Source organism: Lipophrys pholis (assembly GCF_963383615.2).
Source record: "Lipophrys pholis genome assembly, chromosome: 2".
NCBI lineage: Eukaryota > Metazoa > Chordata > Actinopteri > Blenniiformes > Blenniidae > Lipophrys > Lipophrys pholis.
Genome location: NC_137636.1, coordinates 18,760,238 through 18,779,685, shown reverse-complemented (window position 1 = coordinate 18,779,685; position 19,448 = coordinate 18,760,238). Strand labels below are relative to the sequence as shown.

Genomic DNA, 19,448 nt, shown 5'->3' with positions numbered 1-19,448 from the left:
GGTTAACTTCTCAGTACAAACAGTCACCGCATGCAGGAAATACACCTATACTTTAACTACTACATTTTCTGTTTTATTTTCCCGGTGGAAGCATCATACTTGACACCCTTGTGCGATTAGATTTAAATAATGAACACAGGACATTTTATTGCTGATTTATAATATCCATCAGAATTTACTGTGGCACATTTCTATGTGCAACCTGAAAGGCTTTGGGCTGTTGTATTACCACAATGCCATATGGACATGGGAACAAGCCCATAAAGTGCTGCATGCGGTGGTTCAACATTGTAAGTAGCCTGTGCTATTTTAAGACTGCATGTTGCCTTGCCTGTTATTTTCAGAGCACTTTCTGGGACAACAGCAAGAACTCTCTCTCTCTTGGTAATTTTACTACCGCCTCGGTCTGAAGTAGCGTGAAGCTATTTATTCAATTCGGAGCCAAATTGCAGCCAGTGTGACGTGTTTTCACATCAGCCGAAATACCTGCTAAAAAAGCCTGGCGATCCTGATTTCTGACTAAGTTTACATGAACAGAACCACAGCACTGTAGCGAATATACCTTTTAATGTGATTCAGTGAACTGTTTCAAAAATATCTAGGTCAGGCCTTGAAACAAGAAACCAGATGACACTGAACACAATACTGCTGTAAAAAACTCAATCTAAAATCAGGTACCCCATCAAAGTTTGAGCTAGCGACCTCAATAACGTACGACTGCCAATCTGCATTGTAACCCTTCGGACATGAACACACAATGTGAAGCTGCTTACTGGCCACAGTCAGTGGTCAGTTGGCTTAGTATGTTCTTATAATAGATCCGATGGTCCTCACGGTCAGCATGTGCAGTCAGCATCTCATCCACCTCCACCTGTGTGAAGGGCTCACCTGGTTATAAGAACGGCATAAAAACAACAAGTCTGCAGCTGATTTGTATATTCTCAATATACAAACCTTTTTTTGTTTTTCTAACATTACAAGGGAAAGCCACAAACATCGGTTACCTTCTTGTGTCATGTACATTGTCAACTCCTCAGGCTCCAGGTATCCTTTCTGCTCTTTGTCCAGAACCTAACAACATAAGGTTTAAAAAAAACAAAAAACAGTCACTGTCCTCTGTTCTGACGGGTCTTTTATTTCGGCTACCGTGCAGCTGCTTGGACTGAAGACCAAGCTTGAGCTAACCTTTGGTTAACAAATGAAGCTGTCAACAATGCCATTGGCATCAATTCTGTTTAAAGCTTGTAAACTGCAACAACTGGACAATGTGAGAAAGTAATGATCATTCTCACCTCAAATGCCTGAAGCAAAACATCCTCGTGTATGGGAGGAAACCTGAAAGACCACAACACAGTGGAAGTGACGCGACATGACTGCAAAAGCTCTCAACAGCAGTACAACCGGTGCGCCATTTGTTTAACATCAATATCATTACAGAGCATGAAGGAGCTATTTCTCTCATTTCTTCTGAAAATGTTTGCCTCAGACTTTGTAAGAAGGCTGGAAAGCTCGCTGCAATAACTGCCTTGAGTAAACAACTTCAGAAGAGAAGTATCTTTCAACATGTAAAGACTCCAATAGAGATGAACGGAATATTATCTGGTCGGGTAACTAGGCAGCTTCTCAATTTAATCCTTCAGTACAGCCGAAAGACACAGATGTGATTGGATTTATTGACATAAAGGTGCACACTGAAGATTAGAGGCTTATATTATCGGTCCTAAGGCTGCGAGAGAAACATTTGTTAGAATTACAGCCATCGTCTTTAAAGAACCTGGGCGTCTTTTTCCACTCTGAGCTTAGTTTTAGTCCACATGTAAGGCATGGGGTTTAAACAGATTTTTATCATTTTAGGAATATAGTCCATCCGTTTCTCTCTCAGGCCAACACGGAGATGCTGACGCTTTTGTCTCAAGCCAGATTGACGACTGTAATGCCCTGCTTTCTGGCCCCCCGCCCCAAAAAACCCCATCTCACACCTTCAGCTTCTATGGAACTCAGCTGCTCGTGTGCTGAGGAAAAGAAAGCAAGATCCTAATTACACTAGTTTTAAAAGCATTGCATTGGCTCCTCGTGTCTTTTAGGATTGATTTTAAGATTCTTTAACGGTTTTGAAAGTCTTTGTCTTGATCAGCCTGCTAGAGAACCCAAGGACCTTCATAATAAAAGCTTTTAACTAATCAAGGCTTTTTAGCGAACGTCCTCTTTTTACCTGTTGTAGGATTTTAGAATTTTGATTCACTCATTTATTTATCTTTGATATGTATATACAATGGCAGGGAGTGGGCAGATGGGTGGGTATCGCTGGATTTTTCCGTACTTAAAGTGCAATATAAACAAAGTTTGATTGATTGATTATCTTACTTGTCCTCCAACAGCACCTTTGTCATAGCTGGCAGGAATTTGTCCAAGTGGACATAACCCGAGTCGCTGTCTTCAACCTGATAGAACATAAGTGCTGGGTTGAGATATGTACTAGCCTCTGAATTCTTCAACATGACAGATGTCTTTTTTTCTTTCACTTAACATAAAAGTCAACCACATTATTGTCTTGACAATACCTATAACAAAGGTTTCAAACATATATCTAAAGCCATCCAAAATGTGAATGTAGTGTTCTGACCTCCGTTATGAAGTCAAGGAGGTCTGCCTGGGAAGGGAAGCAACCCAGTGAGAAGATTATGGTGCCAACCTCCCTGAAAAACAAACACACACGGTGATCATTTTAATTTTAATTTTTAATTTTGTTATCCACAGACCGTTTAGGAAGAAGAAAATGACATATTCCAGACCCTGTAGAGTTGCAGGGATGCCACTTTAAATCAAAGCACCCTTAGCGTGCCAGGTCTGCTCTGTCATTTGGGAGATGATTCAGGAATGGTGCCAAGAACCCATTAAACAGCTTCTCATTGGCAGAACCTTAAAAGTCTCCCTGTACCAGTGGTTAATAGATGCTGGCCTAGATTTAACCCATGTTAGTTTCTAAAATGTTAGTTTCTGTATAAATATTATTTTCTCAGTGTTACTGACCAGACATTCACGGTGTTGTTAGATAAATAGTCAAAGGCTTCAAAAGAGGCTTTGATTTTCCTCTGGATATCCGACACGATGGTCTCTGACAGACACAAGAGCACAGAGATGGCAGTCAGCGTTCTGTTTCTGAAGAAGTAGAGAAAGAACTTACAGAACCGAAAGTCAAAACGCTGCGATACTCTGAAGCTTTCAGTGCATCAGACACAGTTTGAGAAGTTGATAGAAGCAGATAGTTGATGTAATGTGTTATGTTGTATTTTACCTGCTGTCTGGCCGCTGGTTGCCATAGTTTCTCACGCGACACCGGAAGTCACGTGATCTTTAGTTAGCAGTAACTATATATATATTTTTTTACAATTAATTTACACGGAACATTACACAAAAATAAAAGAAGAGCACAAACACACAGCCATTAATACACAAAGTAATTTTCTTTAAAAAAAAAAAAAACGTCAACGGAAAACAGAAAATAAGCGTGTGCCTGGGGTGTCCCGTTCATTCTGGATCCACGTTACCTTGGTGGTTTATTCTGGGGCAGTTCCATTGCTTTCAACAGGAGTCAGTTATTCTGTGAAAGGGCCACCACTCATGTTATGTAGAATAAATAAAACGCAAACCGGAAAGTAGTTAGAGAGAGAAGTGTAGACCTGTCATATCCTTGATGTAATTTAGAATAAAACATATAGTTGGTTTTCCATTGTTTAAAAACTGAAATGTTGAACAGCACGTGATAAATGAAAATAGAAAAATACTGCTGTTCCTGCTTTGCATCATTTGAGCTGTTTATGATTCTGATGAATATTTCAGAGGTCTGATGAATATTTCAGAGCCACCTCCACCCTCTGAATATTGTAGCAACATGAAGTCACATCTCTACAAAGAGAAACTAATCCCTACCTCATAAAAACTAGGATTAAGAAACCAATACACTACCCTTGAAAAAATATGCAATTCGACTAAGTAGTCTGAATACTACAGACATGTCGGTGGTAACTTTAATTTGTTATCACTTTTGTTGTAGGTCTCCCTTTCAAGTGAGCAACCGCATTAAAAAACATTGAATATAAATTTATAGAGTCATTTTTGTTTTTATTTATAACTGTATAAAGGTCTAATATTACAAAACAGTACAGTTCTTAAATGATAATAATCTGTACAGAGCATACATTTAAGACATATATAAGAAATAAAATTGAGAATAAAACATGAAATTAATATTTAGAATGGGATATCTGTGGGCTTGATAAAAGAATTATATTTTTTAAACTGAACACAGAGTCCTTTGCCCACAGACTATGTATATGTGACTAAATGAAAAACATCTGTTATTCTTCACTGGGTTAGGACGAGTGCTTGTCATAACCAATAATTGTGCTTTGACCAGTTAGGCTGAAGCTTGTAAAATTTATCAGCAAATAACCTTCTTAAACGTGTTTTTCTCTGTGAACTGCCCATAGCTAATCAGTTAGACCTCTAATACTGTATATGTGATGGTGTGATCATGCCCAGAGACTCACATGCAGAGATTAGATGGCAAAGGTACAAATATCCACAAGACAAAATCAAAAACCAAAGCTGCTGCCATGTGAGGGACAACGATTGTTGTATGGGAATAATCATCTAATCAACAGTCACTGGTGCATGATTTTTAATATGTGCTATTTAAGTAATTTCCATTTAAGTGGAGAAGGAATCCTGAACAAAAAATCACAATTTAATTTTTTTATTTTTTCACATTTTCTTATTTATATTAAAAACAATACACTGTGCCCTTGTAACTTCATTATTTCTTTCAATTATAGCAAATTCAACATATTCAAAAAAAACATGACGATTATATGCTTGATTTTTTTTTTTGCCATCAGTGTAAATAATATTAATGGTAGAACAAAAAGTAAAACAAAACAAATTGTAAACTTTTTTTTTCTGTAAACACTTTTTATGTGCAGCCATAGCCTAAATCAAACATTCTATAAACTTTTACTATTTACTTGACCCAAAAGACTGACTTGAAATGCATCCAACAACTGATTGGAGAAAACTAATTTTCTTTAAAGAATAAATTAGATTGACTGTTTAGATGGTAAACAAACTCTTCAGGAAAACACATTTTATTTGGGTGTCAAAGATGACAGAAGAATATGTATAAAAAACAGTATGGGTGCAGTCCTTGTGCATAAAAGCTAAACGCAAAACATATACCAACATCGTAAGGCCCTTAAATGTGTACATCAAACATTCACATCCATTTGACACCTGACATTGGTAAACATAAATGCTACAGGTGGTGTAAAGTAAATGGAACACCAGAAAATACTTTTCATCAGCCATTTGGGACAGAATATGATAACAAAAATACCAATAAAGCAATAGTGTTTTATTTTATCAGTAATGGCTTTTGTTTTACTTTTATGGACAATATTGCATTTTGAATTCTGTTCTTTTGTTTCTTTAACAGCTCTGGTAATCATTGCATTCACATGGAGAATATCGCAATAAACAAATCACTTTTTAAACCAACACTTCAGTGAAATCCACAGTAAGAGTCCCAGGAAAAGACCATCTGTGGGGAAGACAATTTTCAAGACGTAGTTGTTCAAAGCATCAGTTTGATAAGGTGGTGGCTTCTCTTTTGTCTGTGCACTTATATTTCTGGTTGCCCTTGATGCACAGGGACTCTGTGGGCCTGCTCCTTCTGTACTGCTGCTTCTGGTATTTGTCGTTCTTCATGTTGATCTATTTGCTGAATAACTTCCTGTTCTTCTGTTTTCACTTCATGATGAGGTTGTTCTTCCTCCGGGAGTTGGATCTCGTCAATCACTCCTGCCTTCTCTTCAGTATCAGTGTTTGTTGTCTCCACCGCCTTATTTGAGTCCTTTGAGAGAAAAAGTTTATGTAATGCTGGAGTGAATAGCAATGTCGCTGCGAGGAAGATTTACATTTACTGAAATGTAAGAATTAATCATTCCATCTGTATTGTGTTTGTGTGGGGTACCTGTGTGTGAGTGAGTGGAGGTGAGAGCAGTTCGGAGGGCGTCAGCAGGCCATCATGGTTTAAATCCTGAGACTGGAGTAAGAAATCCACCATGGAAACCACCTAAACCCAGAAAGCCACACACATCCATACTGTATTACAGACAAACAGAGTAAAGAATATGCATGTCCTAAATACAGCATGTACAAACAAAGGTCAGTCCATACATGCAACACATGCATCTACATATCTACTGTGGTCCTGACTCGCCTGCTCATTGGCCTGTGCTCCAGGTGTATGATGGGAGTTATAGTCTGAAAGAAGCTTCATCATTTCCAAACCATCCAAGAAAGCACTGCGATCGTAGTCATAAAGTCGAAACAAGAAGAAGACCTCTGAAGCACAAGGAAGATGTTGAAAGACTACGTTAGATGCACTGACAGACAGCTGCAGAACGAAACCATAATAGAAAACACTTTGAGCAACAGGAGGTTTCAGCAGTAGGAGGCGCTGTCTACCTTGTTCCCTGGTGCTGAGCTCCGGTTCCTCAGGGCTGCTCTTCAGGTTCTCCTGAATGTAATTCTGCAGCCACCTGTGGTAAACTCAACACAGCGTACACGTTAGGGAAATATTAAGGACTAGTAATTTAGTATCATTAAATCTGTTTCAACACCAAATTCGAAACCTGCGAAAAACAAAAGAATCCCACATAGTGAGTGTATCAAACCAAAATCTTTCCCTGCAGCCACAGTTTAAATGGAGTCGCCCTCCTGCCGCCTGCCTGAGAGAACCAAAGCACCAACCTACTACTTAACATCTTTCCCAAAACAGCCAGGCTCCTCGAGCCCCGCCTTCTCCCTCTCTAAACACTTGAAACAAACACTGCAAACAGACTTTAGTTGAGCTGTGTCTTCAGAGAAAATAACTATTCACCATATTTATCCAAAGTACATTTCCATTTCACCACAATTGCTCTACCTCATAAATGAAGGTTTAACGGTTGGGGATCATCTTAAAACATGTTTATATTCTGTTAATAAATCAATCAAATTCTATTTAATGATGGATCTTTAAAACATGGATCTTTTGTGGGTATTTGAGTTAAACACTAACGTTCTACTCAGTCTTTCCATTTGTATGCTTTGACTCTGGTGTATAACTAAACAGCTGATCCACACTCACCAGTACTGTATTGATGCTGTGGGATCTTTAGCCACAAGGTGGCAGAAATTGAAGTTACTAAAGAAACTTTTGACACTTGGCACAGTGACAGGAGATTATTGGAAAGTTGGAAGTTATTATTTGTAATGTGAAGCAGATAACAGTGACCTGTCAATCTGCTGTGTTCGAAGAAGCACTAATGACATAATTACTACTTTGGAAACATGTTTGCCTAAATTATGAACTAGGAGTGTTATGTACACTTTGGAAAAAACTTACAAATCCATAAGGCCAGATAAATCTAAAGGGTATCCATTAATTCTCCTTCAATATCCATCCATTTTCTCCTGCTTATCCGTTTCCGGGTCGCGGGGGTGACAGTCTGAGCACCGTCACCCAGATCACATTGCACCTGATTAAGAACCTTCCTGCAGGTGGTGAGCCCACGGGAAGTCTCCTTCAATATGTATTGGAAAAACACATTTCTCTACCTTTAAAAAAACCTGCAGCCACATTGTCACAAACATCATACTATATCACATTATGTTGAATCATACAGTTTTCTGAATAAACCAAACAATTTATCGTAAAGTGCTCATTCTGCTGTCAAACAATAGCACAGATGTGAACTGAAACACTATTTGAAGTGTGAGTGAGGATTTCTGAGAAGAAAAAATATTTCATTGACGAAGCATCGGGTTTTATTGCACATGTAATCTTATCTTTATGAGACAGAGGTCACACCATTAGCACCACAGAACAGCCAAAGTCCACAGAGTAACCTGACAGTAGCTGCTTCATCAATTGAAACAAGCTCAATTTAGATGTGGTTGCACATTATGCGTCTGTTGTCATTATTCACATTTATCTCGATCAAGCTTCAGGAGACACTGCCCAAGCAGTCATTATTTCTTTATTTTTTTATTAAGTTTAACTTCCCCAGGGATACAGACTTGAACTTTAAATTAGAGTTTGAAGTTCAACATTTAAGGCCAATCGAAAGAAGAGAAGGTACAGAATAGGTTCTACTTTAACAATTCTTCTCTTCAAAATAAAGTGTTGAGGTGGATGTGCCACCACGGCATAATGTTGATGGGCCACTCACCCACGTTCCTCCTCTGCAGAGCCGAAGGGATTGCGCAGTGCTACAGTAGGGGGGTGAGCATCGAGTATTTCCTCTCTGTGGAATAAAGAAATTAAAACTCAAATAAAATTCATTCAAAGGGATTGTCCTCTTGTAACTTAGAACATTTGCCAATGTGCTTTGTATCAAAAGCTGACACAAAATAGATTATAGAGGTTTGTTTTGCTGACGACACATGCAAAACTACATTTCATAATGCATATGTGCATTTGCTGAATTCAGAGGAATATCCTGTTCACATCTGAGTTGATGCTGTATTTGAACATATAAAAGAGATGCTGTTAGGCAGGCAATGTTACCTTGCTGACCCGGTTAGTCCCGGAGCTGCTAGGCACATGTGCATCAGTAGGAAAAGAGACAAGATACATGAGACCACCCAGTCCAGGTGAGGCTCCAAAGACACACCTGCAAATACACAGACATACTGTACATGACCCTCACTTTATCACTGCAACACAACACTGTCACCCTAGCATCTGGATTACAAAAATAATAAATTTTAGTCTGATGTGCTACGAATGAGAAACCACAAACAAAAGAGTCAATGTAAGGTAGCAGCACTGCAGTCTTGCAGATTTCTCTAGTTTCACAGACAGATGACCACATTGTGCATTATAGCAAAATCAATTAAAGCCTCCACATCTATTTATAGCACCGCACCACCCACCCATGATGGCCAAGTGGTCACTGCATTTGTGCATGTGTCTACAGCCATCTACACAAACAGATGTTAGACATGTGAAGCAAGAAGCTTTGTTTTGGACTAAAGAGTCTGCGATGTGCTGCGTGCGCTGCGGAAAATAATGAAACGGCTCCAGTGAACTACTGCAGCTTCCTCGTGTGCAGCATGATCCACTACCAAGACCCACCACAAGTCACTGCACTGACTATCATACACGTCCCGCAGAAATACCCCTCGTGATATCCGGTATTACGGGTATTGTAATGAAGGGTAGTTGTAAAACAGTAGCTGCGCATTTCTCAAATCACAGGTTTAAATATTTACGCACACTGAAGTGAATGTGAAGCAGCCAGTGTGATGAAGTAAGGATGAGCCTTACCGGTCTGCATGACGAGCGTGTGGTCAGTGGATCGCTTGAGTCCTGGAAGGTTACAGGTTCACATCTGGAGATCAGCACCTCTGCCCCGCACCGCCCTCGCCGCCCTGCTCGCCTGTGCCGCTCTGCACTGCGCAACGGCGGCGGCTCCGGGCGCGTCCTCCACCCCCGCCCACGCCCCCGCCCCGCGTGCTGCCACGGAGACTGGAGTGTGTTTTGGTCAATGACAGGGTCCACGTGGAAGATCCGGATACCTCACATACACGCAACACACCGTTTGTGTGGAGAGGAACGGAGCTGCAGCTGCTGCGTCAGCGAGTTTGCGCATGCCGCTCCTTTTTGTGCTCGAGTCCGGTTCCTCCGCCACGTCCTCACGGGCACAGTCATTTCCCGGTACCGGAGGAACCTCGGCCTTCAGGGCAGTACGACACTCACCATACATGTCTGTCTGTCACAATAATTTATCATACATTCTGATTTTTTGTAAAATGTAAGAACTTTACTCAGCATGTCATAGAGTCAACCAATCTGGATGTAAAAAAAACAAACAAACAAAAAATAATAAAATAAAAAACTTTATCATTATTTTTTGTAATGTGGTTTTAAGTGCTAATTTCGAAAATGTATGTAATTGTATTTCCCCAAAGACATTAAAAACACATTTCACAAAGACATGTTATATTTTCCTGCTCTCAGCTCTACTGAGACATTAGTCCACACACTGGCACGTGCAACATTTTGTTATAAATACTGTACATGTTGAAAATATGATAAAACGGACAAACTCATCGTGTGAACTAATGTATAAGCGTTTCATCAAATGTTTAATATGAGTTTACTCACGAGAATGTCCACGTTGTATGGAATGTACTTATTTTGTTTGACCACCAGATGTCGCTGTGACTCTTATCTAAAGATGTGATTCTCATAAAGCGCGAAGTCATCAGTTTTCAATAGGGCATCTTGTAATGAAGAAAAAACAATCTTTAATCATATCTGCATATTAGAGAATGAAATAAAGCTTGTGATATTTGTGACATATTATTGATTGGGCAAAACTCACAACATTGTTCTTTGGGATGTTCTTGTGGGTGGAAAACAACTTGGTGCTGGACATTCAAACTGTATATCAAGTGTGACATATAAACTAAAGTGTGGACAAAGAAGAGAGGTGAGCCTGAAATTACAAAGGGACAATTAAACTTCCACTCCAGTATAAATGAATGCATTACAACACAGCACATTGTGGGTGTTTGTCTGTACAGATACATTTGAGAATTAGTTGATGAACAGTGGATTTTAGTAGACGATTACACAGAGAACTGCACACACAGTGCATCTGTAAACATGATAAAGACAACATAACTATGTTTCCCTGCCCCCTTTAAAGTAGGGAAACATCCATTTGGAGTTTAAACTAATAATATGTTTCAATGTTATCTCACAATGCTGTGCCACAGTCCTTGTTTGACCAGTGGTTTCACTTTGATGCTTGTATTTATGTTGTTGCTTCACTTGATATGACCAAAGATACAGTTGAATCACTGTGAAGGTATTTCATTTCATTGATCTGAAAAAAACCCCCAAAAAACAAACATCAGTCAGTTCTACAACAAGGTAATACCAATTCAGTGTAAACCTGTAAAAATTTCCCTGTCACTGCATGTGAAAAAAAATGTTTGCAGGCTGTTTGTACTTAAAATATTACAAGTTAATATCTTTAAAATATAAGATACATCAAGTAACATCTTGTATACCACAGCTTGCTATGGGTGGAGGCACGTCACCAATTACCAGAGGGCAACCACAGAGACAGACAATCACACACAATCACAGTCATCCATCTATCTATCCATCCATCCATCATCCATCCATCCATCCATCCATCCATCCATCCATCCATCCATCCATCCATCCATCCATCCATCCATCTTCGGTCAGGCTCTATCTTGTTCCACAGTGAGCTGTTTATATCACCACAGTGAGCTGTTTACCCACACGGTAAATATACAAATTCCACTCAGAATGGCCTCCAAGACCGAAAAAGTAATGACACACTCAAACAGTTCAAATATTGAGCGATGAATCTCAAGGTTTATCACTAATCAGAAAAGCAATATTTTACAAACATGAAACATCAGCACATGATCATATGCAGTCACAAGTATGTGGCCTTCCACTCAAAGGGTTGGTGGGAAACACTGTTCACTCCTCAACATGACCACATAAAGTAGTTTCAGTCATGGAAGAACACAAAAATCTGCATGCGTGACTCAACTGAGCTCTGTAGTAGTTCATCATTTCACAGCTGGTTGGTGCACAAACATCCTTCAGACACGCACTTACAGGAAAGGCGATTACGGTACTCTGTAATTGTTAACATGAGTCTCAGATTGGTTTGTGTGCGTGTTTTATTTAGAGAGCTTTTTTTAACTGTCATGCACATCAGACAACAGACAGATGGAGAAAAGTAGTTGTCACACTATGATGACATACACAGAGATCACACTGCATTATTGTGCTACCATTGTTAACATTGTGTCCTGCTGCCTTGATTGTGTGTCTGCTCTTTTCTTGAACAGCAGCTTCACAGAGCCGTTCACGACAGTGTGTCAGTGCAGTGTCACTCATGTCTGACCTCTGAACAATATAAATACTTCAAAGGTAATTTTAAGTCTCTTTTAGCAGTCTTAGCAGTACATATCCATTTCCCGTATCTGTTGGCTGTTTGTTATTTTTCTTTAATATATTCATGTCAATATCGAAGCTATGTTATTTTACTGTCTGTGTTTTTTTTTGTGTATCCAGTTTGTATGTATTATTTCATTGTGTATGTAGTATTTAATTTTTAGGATCTGTATCTCTGCCTTTCAGGAGCCTTTGTGTGGTTTAGTTTGGATTACGAAAGAAAAATATTGAAAAATTACCATTGTTTCAGAAACAACAAGAAGAAATTTAGCAACTTTAGCTGTGGATGTCTTTATTTATGGGTTTGTATCTCTTCCCAAAGGGTAACAGGGAGAATAGGGGATGTGTATATATAAATATATAATATAGTTTTTTTTCAGTGTACTGTTAGTAGCGTGTATGCAGCTAGACAGTAATCTCTTGTATCACAAGAAAACATCCCTGGTTTGATTCCAGGCTTGAGGGCTGTTCTGTGTAGAGCTCCTCCCTGGGCTTGAATGTTCTGCAGGTATAAGTCTTTCTTCTGAAAACCTTCTTCACACACTTTGTGAAATATATCCAGGATCATTGCTAATGCTTTGGTATTCCTGCAGTGATTTGTGGTGTGTGTGATTTACCACGGTGATGATCTTCCTTCCATCCATCCATCCATCCATCCATCCATCCATCCATCCATCCATCCATCCATCCATCCATCCATCCACCCAGTGTGTCTTTCCTGTGGAGGAAATATGGAGGCATAATGAGCAGATTTACAGTCTGTCTATTAGCATCTCATTATTATCAAGTCTTCTTTCATTCATTTTTGAACGTTTTACTTTTATAATGGACTCAGTTCCTATTTATATAATGACCTGGGATGGTGAAGAAACCTTTTCAGTAGAAGTCACCTTGACATATGTCACAGAGGAAAAAGCACAGGTTTGTCTTATAATAAATTGATAGTCCATGTGACTTCGTAATCATAGCACTGTGCATGACGGCTTACTGTCAATTATGTTGTTTACTGGGAGTGGGAATGAAGCAGAGCCCCTGCTGTTGGTGAGTTGTTATACTCTTGTTATGTACCAGAATTAGACCAATTTCATAATATCACTAACCTTTAGGTGCTAAGAATAATTATTCCCACCAAGCTTGATTAATATCTGTCAAACACAGTTTGTATCATCTGCAAATGCCCACACAACCCTGATCACAGGCCTAATGAAGCACAAATCAATTAACTTCAATTTCATTTTGATTGTGCTAATAATAACATAACACTCTTAAGGCACTTCTCCGGATAAAAACCCAACCATTCCATTTGAACAAGCAGGTGACTGGAAAGGAAAAACTCTTTTAACAGGAAGAAACCTTTGCAGAAACAGACTCAGAGATGGAGACTTTGCGCTGTCCTGGTTGTGTTTAAGGGAAAGAAAGAGATAAAAGGACAAAACAAAGACAGAGAGAAACAAGCAGACAAACAAATTGTCATAAGGAGGCAACTGATCCACTCGCTGGAGCTGTGATGGTGGCAGGAGGCTCAGAGGCTGAGGGTCCAAACAGGTTCTGCATCACTATGCAAATTAAATTTTCTTTTTTCACAAATTTAAACTGATCTGAGTTCTTCTATGACTTCTGTTGTCAAACCTCATAAACTTGTTTTAACCACTCCAACTTCCTCTTCCTCTCCACCTTCATGCTTCTGTTCATACATTATTCTCTCACATCCTCCTCACCTCGCCCTCTACTGTCATCTGTGAAGCTCGGTCATGTACAGCTGTACTTTCAGACCAGTTCATGAATAAAATCCTTTTTCACGTCATATCATTCTCTTGTTACCGATTCATCGAAATTGTGACCGAATGAAATAGGTTGAACATAGTTGATATGGACATGGTGCAGAAACGTTACATTGAAGGGAAAGAAGGAAACGAGGAAATATCGAGAAGCACGTACAATTACTACTGTATGTTGCATCAATAACAAAAACCTTTTTGGTTTTGAAATATATATTTTCTTTATTCAAAAGTGGCATTGTGTGTGGAACATTTTGGATAACAGACACATTAGAAAGTTTTGTGATAGAAACAATTTTCAAAGGGAGATTTCAAAAGCTCAAAATAGTTTTGTTTCTCTTACAACCTGCTTTCCAAAAAAAGCTTAAATGGGTTGTGTTTAAATGTATTCGGGGAGTAGTTGTGCTGAAATAATGATGGCTCATTGTGATCACACTGAATACCAGTGTAATCAGGCGAAGGATGGATTTCCAGCATCTCTCTGAAACGATTTGCAGTTTGTAGTTAATGCACATATTTTATTAGCATAGTACAGACAGCAGAGTGCTGCAACTGAAAGGAAACAAAGTCATAATAGTGACGAGTGGCCTGCTGTAACGGAACTGACACTTTTTTAATGAAAAAAGAAAATATATAATTTTCCGGGTGATGCTTCTACACTGCATGTCACCCAACTGCATGGCTCTGATTGTCTTCACACACACACACACACACACACACACACACACACACACACACACACACACACACACACACACACACACACACACACACACACACACACACACACACACACACACACTACTCCTTTCAGTTATGTAACAGGGATTATGTTGCACTATTTTGTGGCCCCCGACAGTACAAACTATGCACCCTATTTTTAACCCCGGACCCCAACGTAATGTCAACACATGCTTATCGTAATAATGACTACACTGACAGTTGGTGCTCACGAGGTCGGGTCCCCCTCGCAGTGATCGGCAACACATAAGCCCTCAGTAACACCTTTTACATTGTGTGATTTAAAGCCTTGCTACAAATAAATATGGGAATAATTTTAAGTGCATTTGTTAATTTCTTATTGGGCCTGAATTAGACCAGTAAAACAATATTCCGACAAAATAATTGATCGGAAGTAGTGCCTATTAGTACAAACAGAGTCAATAGCTTGTAGAGGTGATGTGAGGTCTCTCTTTTTTTTGCAATATAATGTTTTGCTCAGTAAGCTTAAACAAATGAAAAACAGTGACAGATTAAAAGTGCTGTATAAAGTATATGATATAATGTTATGATAAAATTAATGAAGACAAACAAACTAATTCCAATCTGGAAAAAGTTTTCTAACTTTAAGAGAATCAGAAAATGTAATCATAGTACATTTATACTGAATACTAGCAGTCAGCAGGACTGGAATAAGGAGTGAAAACTTGTACTTAAGTACAATTATTACATAGATTAAATAGTAATCATGAGAGAAAGTTGTTAGTAAAAACACTAAAATGATCATACAAAGTAATTTTCAGTAAAAGAAAAAGGTACTTTTTAATTGCATTTACTTGCACTGTCAATAGCAGGTATTTAATTTAATTTACAGGTATAGATTATTAATATATCCAAAGTATATTTTAAACAATACAGCACAAGAAAATCACACTCTAATAACCAATTCTAGATATACAGAAAGTAGAGATTTTTTTTCATTCCAATGAATAAACATATAGGCAACAAGAATTCTGATTAATTACAATAGTAAAAGTGTTAAATAGCAAGTCTGTTTCCAACTATTCCAACTATTCCTGCTGCTCTAAACCCGTCTGCCTCATGTCAAATCTTTGCATTAATATCAGCGTGTAGTGAGTGAAAACTTTGAGGGCATGGGGACTGCGAAGTGAGGCCCCATCAGCTCCATACCATCAGTTTGTTTGAAATATTTGCTGTCACATTCCAGCAGCTAATTCCTCTGCGTTTCAGGCCAACCGGAGAACCAGAGGAAGCAACTAATTCTGCTACAGAATTAGTTGCTTCACACACTTGTGCCCGTGCATGCACGCACACACACAGAAGATGTTTTTCACTTATAGTGGCAGCACACACTGTACCTGTGTACTACACTAGCACACAATCAACCCCACCCACACACACAAAGACACACACACACAAAAGCACAAGCACATGCAAACACGCGCACGCAAACACAGAGGGTAGTTCCGCTTCATGGGCATCTAATTGCAGCCTTGTGTCCAGCTGCCGCTTAATGTCCTGTAGACTCAGGGTCATTGCTCAACAGGCATCTCAGGGGGCACCAAACTGTCAAGAACAATCGCCTTGAGGTACAACTTTGTCCTTTTTATCCAGCTTCATGGTGAAAAAAACGAAAGGAAACCTTACAAAAGCAGAACCTGTCATAAATATCTATTTCAAGTAAGAAAACTAACTAATTGTACTCAGCGGTATGAACTTACTGGCCAAGACTCACTGATACAGGATAGCAAGAGGTTCAGTCACAAGAACTGCTCAATCATGAAGAGTGACTGATGTGATACACATTCATATCAATGGGAAGGACAACAGTGACAGACACTGTCATTGAACGAACATGATGTGTTATTGTGGCGTATGGTGAAAAACAGTAAGACAACCTGTCCTAAAGGGACTTAGCAGGATCAGATCAAAATGTCTGCTTGCAGTCACACAGAGAAGGATCAGATCCGTCAGTCATGGTACCTGACCTCTTTATCAGCAGCTCATGATGGCTGGAGTGAGTAAATATGAGCACATTGCACTCGTCTCTCACGATTGGCCACTTGGTCAGGTGAAAGCTGATATTAATGTGCTTTTCTTCACTTACATGATGTTGAAAGGCTCAGCGTCATCTTACCCAGATGCTCTTTTAAAGTTATGTGTGCCAACATGTGCTCTGCAGACTCTAAATGTGGCAAAGATCAGAAAAAGCACAGTAGGTCTTAGGGGATTTTATTTTGAGCACTAATGCTTTGGATCAGTTCTTGAATTGTGCTCATTGTCTTTGTGTATACTGTATGCTTAACGTATGTTTAATATACATGTATGTATATATGAAAATGTTTTATATATAACATCTTATTATTTCATTATTACATGGATGGTGAGATACTGTAAATCACTGAAGGCTTTGAGTGGTCTCTCCCAGAATGATAAACCCCCTGAAGTGAAATATATGCTGTGCCTAGCTGGGACACCAATTCTCTTGAAAGATTCATTTAAAAACCTTATACTGATGTTTTAAAGTGTTCTCTCCACCAAAAGAATATATGAAACAAAATGGAAATCAATGCACTGCCCACTCATCAGATGAAGGAACAACACAGGGCCACGCATTTCTATTCTATTTTTTAATCCATCACCTGTTTGTACATGTGCAGAATGCAAATATGTACATAGTGTCGGCACGCACACACGCACGCACCCACACAAATCTAACAACCCTGACCCAGACAAAAGAAACACATATAAAGACACACACATGCAATAGAAAAAGTTTTATTATTGGTGGAAAAATCAACAGAAATTATAGTAGTAATTAGGATAGTAACGTCAATGGGGCACAAGTTTATTTCCACATGAGACTTGTTTTGATGATTGAGTTTGATACATCCTGCATGTTCACTATGTCTTCATTCTGTATTTTCCAGACCTTTTTTACTTTCCAACATTTGTTTCACTTTGTTCTCTAATTTAATTCAGTATTCTTTCATTTATTTAGACCTGCTAGAGAAATATACTGTGCCCTTCTGTGTTAAGAAGACAGGAAGACAACAAAGTCATGTTGTCAATCACGTATTGTCCTCTATATTTTATTGGTGCATTTTACTGTAACTCGGGATGGTGATCACTAGAGTTACACAATATGAGGTAAACATGCAACAATACTGTTGAATATTGCTAAAATTATAATTTGCAAAATGCCAAGACTCACATATTATGATGTGAATGTCATTGAAACATAAACCCTTTTTGTTGGGGTTGGTGTTTAGTTTAAAAGCAATTTCTTTCAATAAATATTATCATGTGAAAAAAAAGTTGGTAATATTGAAGAGAGACAAATTCGTTTACCTCTTGAACCCTAATGAACCATTGTGGACCACTCTGTTCCACCTCTGCACTTTCAAGACCTTAAATAGTCTGTGAACAGCAGCCTGATTCATCCACACCAGCACACAGTAATCTTCCATTTTTAACACAGGAAGCTGCCAAATTTTGTTTCAATCAGACCAAAGTGGTAACTGATGTCCTGCTGTGCAGCCAACAATCAAGACATATCTGAAACGAAAGTGACGCTGAACTTTTCCAGGAAAAAGTAAAGAACGTATTATCAGATGTCAGGACTGAAACTGGGCCTGTAGCGTTACGAGTCAATATCCTTGAACAAATAGGACGTGTTTCATGCAAGGAAATTGCTGCTCCAACAGACCTGCCATGTGTTAATTCAGTGCTGGTTTATAGCTCATATACTGGTTAAATATTGAAATATGTTCATCTCAATTATCACACATCAATTCAACTATCAAATAAGAAACTTTTCTTCAAAAAACACAATGATAACTACATATCTGATTGTCAGCTAGTTCAAGTGAAGAGTTTAATGGATTACAAGACATCACAATCTTGAAAATCACAACTTTAATTGAATGCTGAGAAAACGATATCTCTGCAGTTTTATTTGCTACTTTATACAGAGTGGCATCAGGAAGAACCTGCAGCACATGTTGAGGGAGACAGAGCACATCATAAACACACCACTGCTCTTGCTCAAAGACATTCACTCTGAAAAAAGGTCAGCCTTGATTTTAAAGGAGTCCAACCACCTGTTCTCCCCATGGGAAGAGATGGAGACACTTTAAATCATACTTACCTTTTACATTTATTCTTGAAAAAACAAATGTTCATCGAATTTGTACAAATCGCTGGTGCTGAATTTTTTTTTTCCTGTGTCTGAAATAATGGATAACATTTCGTTTTTTATTCTTTTCTTGTACTCGGTGGTCCTACTCTGATGAACTTGAAAAACTTAGTGGAAAAGTGTGACGTGTGAAAAATAACAATATACCAATAAGTAGCAGCCATCATAAGGTAGAACGCGCTCAGATTTTTCTTTCAAAAAGTTATTTGAGAAGTTCAGGTTTATTTTAACATATCCATCTAAATTGTGACTTTTTCCAAAACACACTTTCGTTGTTCATTTATTTTTTGCACTAGAACAAAAGGTAAAACGAGCTTTAAAAAGATTAATTTAAGAGGCCATCACCGCTTCAGGACATTTGAGGGTATCTCTGTTTGTTGTTGGACTTTTAACTAACTGAGTTTTCATCTGGGTTGGTGAATGAGATCGCTCAAGAGACATGGGAAGCTTAAGGTGACATGTGGATTTAGTTCCAGAGAACTCAAATTACTGCGGTTTTATGGGAACCAGTCAAACAGAGTTCATCTCTGGGCTTGGTAGATTGTAGTCTGGAAAGCACCTCTCTGCACGTCTACCCTCAGTCCTTTCTCCACCCGTGCCCTCCTCCTCCTCCTCCTCCTCCCTCTGTTACCCAGTCCGTGCGCTCAAAAGCCGGAGCGCACGGAGAGAGAGC

General features: G+C 38.9%; 1 protein-coding gene across 1 annotated transcript; it reads right to left on the bottom strand.

The window, feature by feature from the left end:
* Nucleotides 1-754: 754 nt before the first annotated feature.
* drc8 (dynein regulatory complex subunit 8) lies at nucleotides 755-9,680 on the bottom strand. The gene is made up of 13 exons (XM_080458070.1): nucleotides 9,374-9,680; nucleotides 8,612-8,717; nucleotides 8,274-8,348; nucleotides 6,526-6,599; nucleotides 6,278-6,402; nucleotides 6,029-6,130; nucleotides 5,682-5,908; nucleotides 3,031-3,159; nucleotides 2,624-2,696; nucleotides 2,365-2,441; nucleotides 1,293-1,335; nucleotides 1,005-1,071; nucleotides 755-888 (listed from the first exon to the last, which is right to left on the bottom strand). Exons 1-13 carry the CDS (start codon nucleotides 9,381-9,383, stop codon nucleotides 770-772), a joined length of 1,227 nt encoding a protein of 408 aa, XP_080314196.1. The 5' UTR covers nucleotides 9,384-9,680; the 3' UTR covers nucleotides 755-769.
* Nucleotides 9,681-19,448: the final 9,768 nt, after the last annotated feature.

Bases quoted from the DNA above. Each gene is read 5' to 3' on its own strand.
- drc8 (XM_080458070.1), bottom strand. The intron at 6,403-6,525 runs GTAGACAGCGCC...CTTGTGCTTCAG, and splicing joins GCTCAGCACCAGGGAACAAG to AGGTCTTCTTCTTGTTTCGA. The intron at 1,336-2,364 runs GTAAGATAATCA...GTGGTCTTTCAG, and splicing joins AAGGTGCTGTTGGAGGACAA to GTTTCCTCCCATACACGAGG.